At 54.3% G+C, this 1,892-nt stretch overlaps 1 protein-coding gene across 1 annotated transcript; it reads right to left on the bottom strand.

Moving 5' to 3' along the window:
- Nucleotides 1-455: 455 nt before the first annotated feature.
- Nucleotides 456-1,836, bottom strand: LOC119275429 (keratinocyte proline-rich protein-like). Its single transcript, XM_037556269.1, has 3 exons — nt 1,536-1,836; nt 1,123-1,455; nt 456-978 (listed from the first exon to the last, which is right to left on the bottom strand). Exons 1-3 carry the CDS (start codon nt 1,686-1,688, stop codon nt 901-903), a joined length of 564 nt encoding a protein of 187 aa, XP_037412166.1. The 5' UTR covers nt 1,689-1,836; the 3' UTR covers nt 456-900.
- Between the last annotated feature and the right edge of the window lie 56 nt (nt 1,837-1,892).

Genomic DNA, 1,892 nt, shown 5'->3' with positions numbered 1-1,892 from the left:
TCTCCTATTGTCTTTCTCTATTTTTGTTTTATAGAAACACGCGTGTACTCCATAGTCAAGGCTAGTGAGCTGCATTCGACATGACCTATAAACTGCATCTAAATAAAAGAACTCCCGAAAAGAAAACCATAAAACTTCTCAAACAAGTGCAATTGTAATGCACGGTGAAGTCGAGAGAGCTACAATGTTCTTTTTTATAGTTACACAAATTTACTGTCGAAGTTTCCATAAAAACTCCTCAAACAAAAATGGAATCAAATTCCTAGGTTCTGGGTCTAGTTCCATTGACCCAGCCAGAGCCAAACGAGCTGCGAGGCAGAGGCTAGTGAGCTGCACGCCCGCCCGCCCGCTCGAACCACATTTTTTTTGCAAATCCTAGATGCAATCCAAACGCCGCCCAAGTGTACTGCATGTGAGATCCCCGTCGGAGTGACAAACTGTAGCAAACATGTCCATACAAAACCTTTTTTATTCAGTGCACTACAACACACATCTAGAGAACTGCAAACAAAGACATCGTCACGAAGCGAAACTGTTACTCTGGAGTACGCCGGCGAACAGCATCACCGGAACCAGTGTACCACACGCGCCGTGCCGCCAAACTGCACGCCCGCACGGATGCACTGTTATCCCATCTCACTACTACAATTCATGCCCTCCGTATTGGTTCTCAGCCCCATTTTTTCACCCACCAATCCATATACGGGGAGATTTGTTTTTCCTATTTTGTTCGCACAGGTACCTCATCGTGATTTTTCTTTGAGAACAAACGGACAACACCAGTGCAGGCTCTCTCTAGGATGGTGGAAGACACTGACACATGGACATTAGCAGGGAGGAATAAGATCACCTGCTTGATCTTCAGGCCATTAGAACCTGCTTAGGCGTTTCAGTCGTAGTTTACTTTTTTCGCCCCCATCCAGCGTCATCCCACACACTGGCGGCTAGCATAGGATGCGGCAGCGGAGGATGGGTGAACTACAAAATAAAATTCAGTGAGCTTCAAAAAGATTCAAATGAACTGCAACAGTTCTGCACATCCAAAATCCAAAAGGAAAAGAAAAAAAGCCTTTGCTGCTTGTGGGATGCAGTCCACTCCCAGCCACACGGGCGCGCACGTACGATGTGGGATGCAATACTGCACGCCGTAATACGCCGTACTGTACGCCGTCGTACGCCGAACTGTACTCGAGCCGCCGGGGATGAACATATACTGGACCTCGGCGAAGGGAGTTTGCAGGGAGAGGAGGCCGTCAGACAGGGTGACGGGAGAGCTCCTGGAGGGATGGGAGGAGGTGAGCATAGGTTGGTGTCACCAACCATGTCACTGGAGGAGGCTGGGAAGGGACGGCGGCACCCGGATCCATATGCGGACAACAGAAGGCGAGCGCTCGGCATGGAGAAATCGTCGGGTCCGGCAAGCTTTGAGCAACGACGGCCATGGCTGTATCCCTTCTGCGGCACAAAGAAAGACAGAGGAAAGGGTTGAGCAGGAGAGGAGGGAGCAGGGGAAGAAGGGAGAGGCGTGGGCTGACGTTGCTGGTCTCACCGGCGCATGGATCTGGCGTCACCGTGGGCCGTGGTGTGCGGCATGGGAGGCCGGTAGGCAGTGGAACGGGGGCGAGCGGCCAGATCTCGCGTCTGGATGGGGGTGAGTGGAAGTGCGGGATGCGGGAGTTGGCGGGCATCAGTGGGTGGTGCAGCAGGAGGTGGTCGACGCGCACAGTGGTCGCGGCAGGGGCAGCGCAGCGGCGGCCTGGGGAGGGCCGACCGCGGCAGATCGGCTGCCGGCGCAGTGGGAGGGAGGTGGCGGTGCGGCGCAATGGAGGGAGGTGGCGTGGCTGCGCGGGGAGGGAGGTGGGGTGGGCTCCCCGGTGGCTGAGGGAGCACCG

Source organism: Triticum dicoccoides, chromosome 3B (assembly GCF_002162155.2).
Source record: "Triticum dicoccoides isolate Atlit2015 ecotype Zavitan chromosome 3B, WEW_v2.0, whole genome shotgun sequence".
In the NCBI taxonomy this organism is placed as follows: domain Eukaryota; kingdom Viridiplantae; phylum Streptophyta; class Magnoliopsida; order Poales; family Poaceae; genus Triticum; species Triticum dicoccoides.
Note: the sequence above shows the minus strand (reverse complement) of the source record. Positions and strands in the feature narration are given on the sequence as shown.

Excerpts from the sequence above, each read along its gene's own strand:
- LOC119275429 (XM_037556269.1), bottom strand. The coding sequence starts at position 1,688 with ATGCCCGCCAACTCCCGCATCCCGCACTTCCACTCACCCCCATCCAGA. Across the intron at positions 1,456-1,535 it reads GCGCCGGTGAGACCAGCAAC|AAGGGATACAGCCATGGCCG; the intron begins GTCAGCCCACGC and ends TTTGTGCCGCAG. Across the intron at positions 979-1,122 it reads GCAGTATTGCATCCCACATC|TTCACCCATCCTCCGCTGCC; the intron begins GTACGTGCGCGC and ends TTTATTTTGTAG.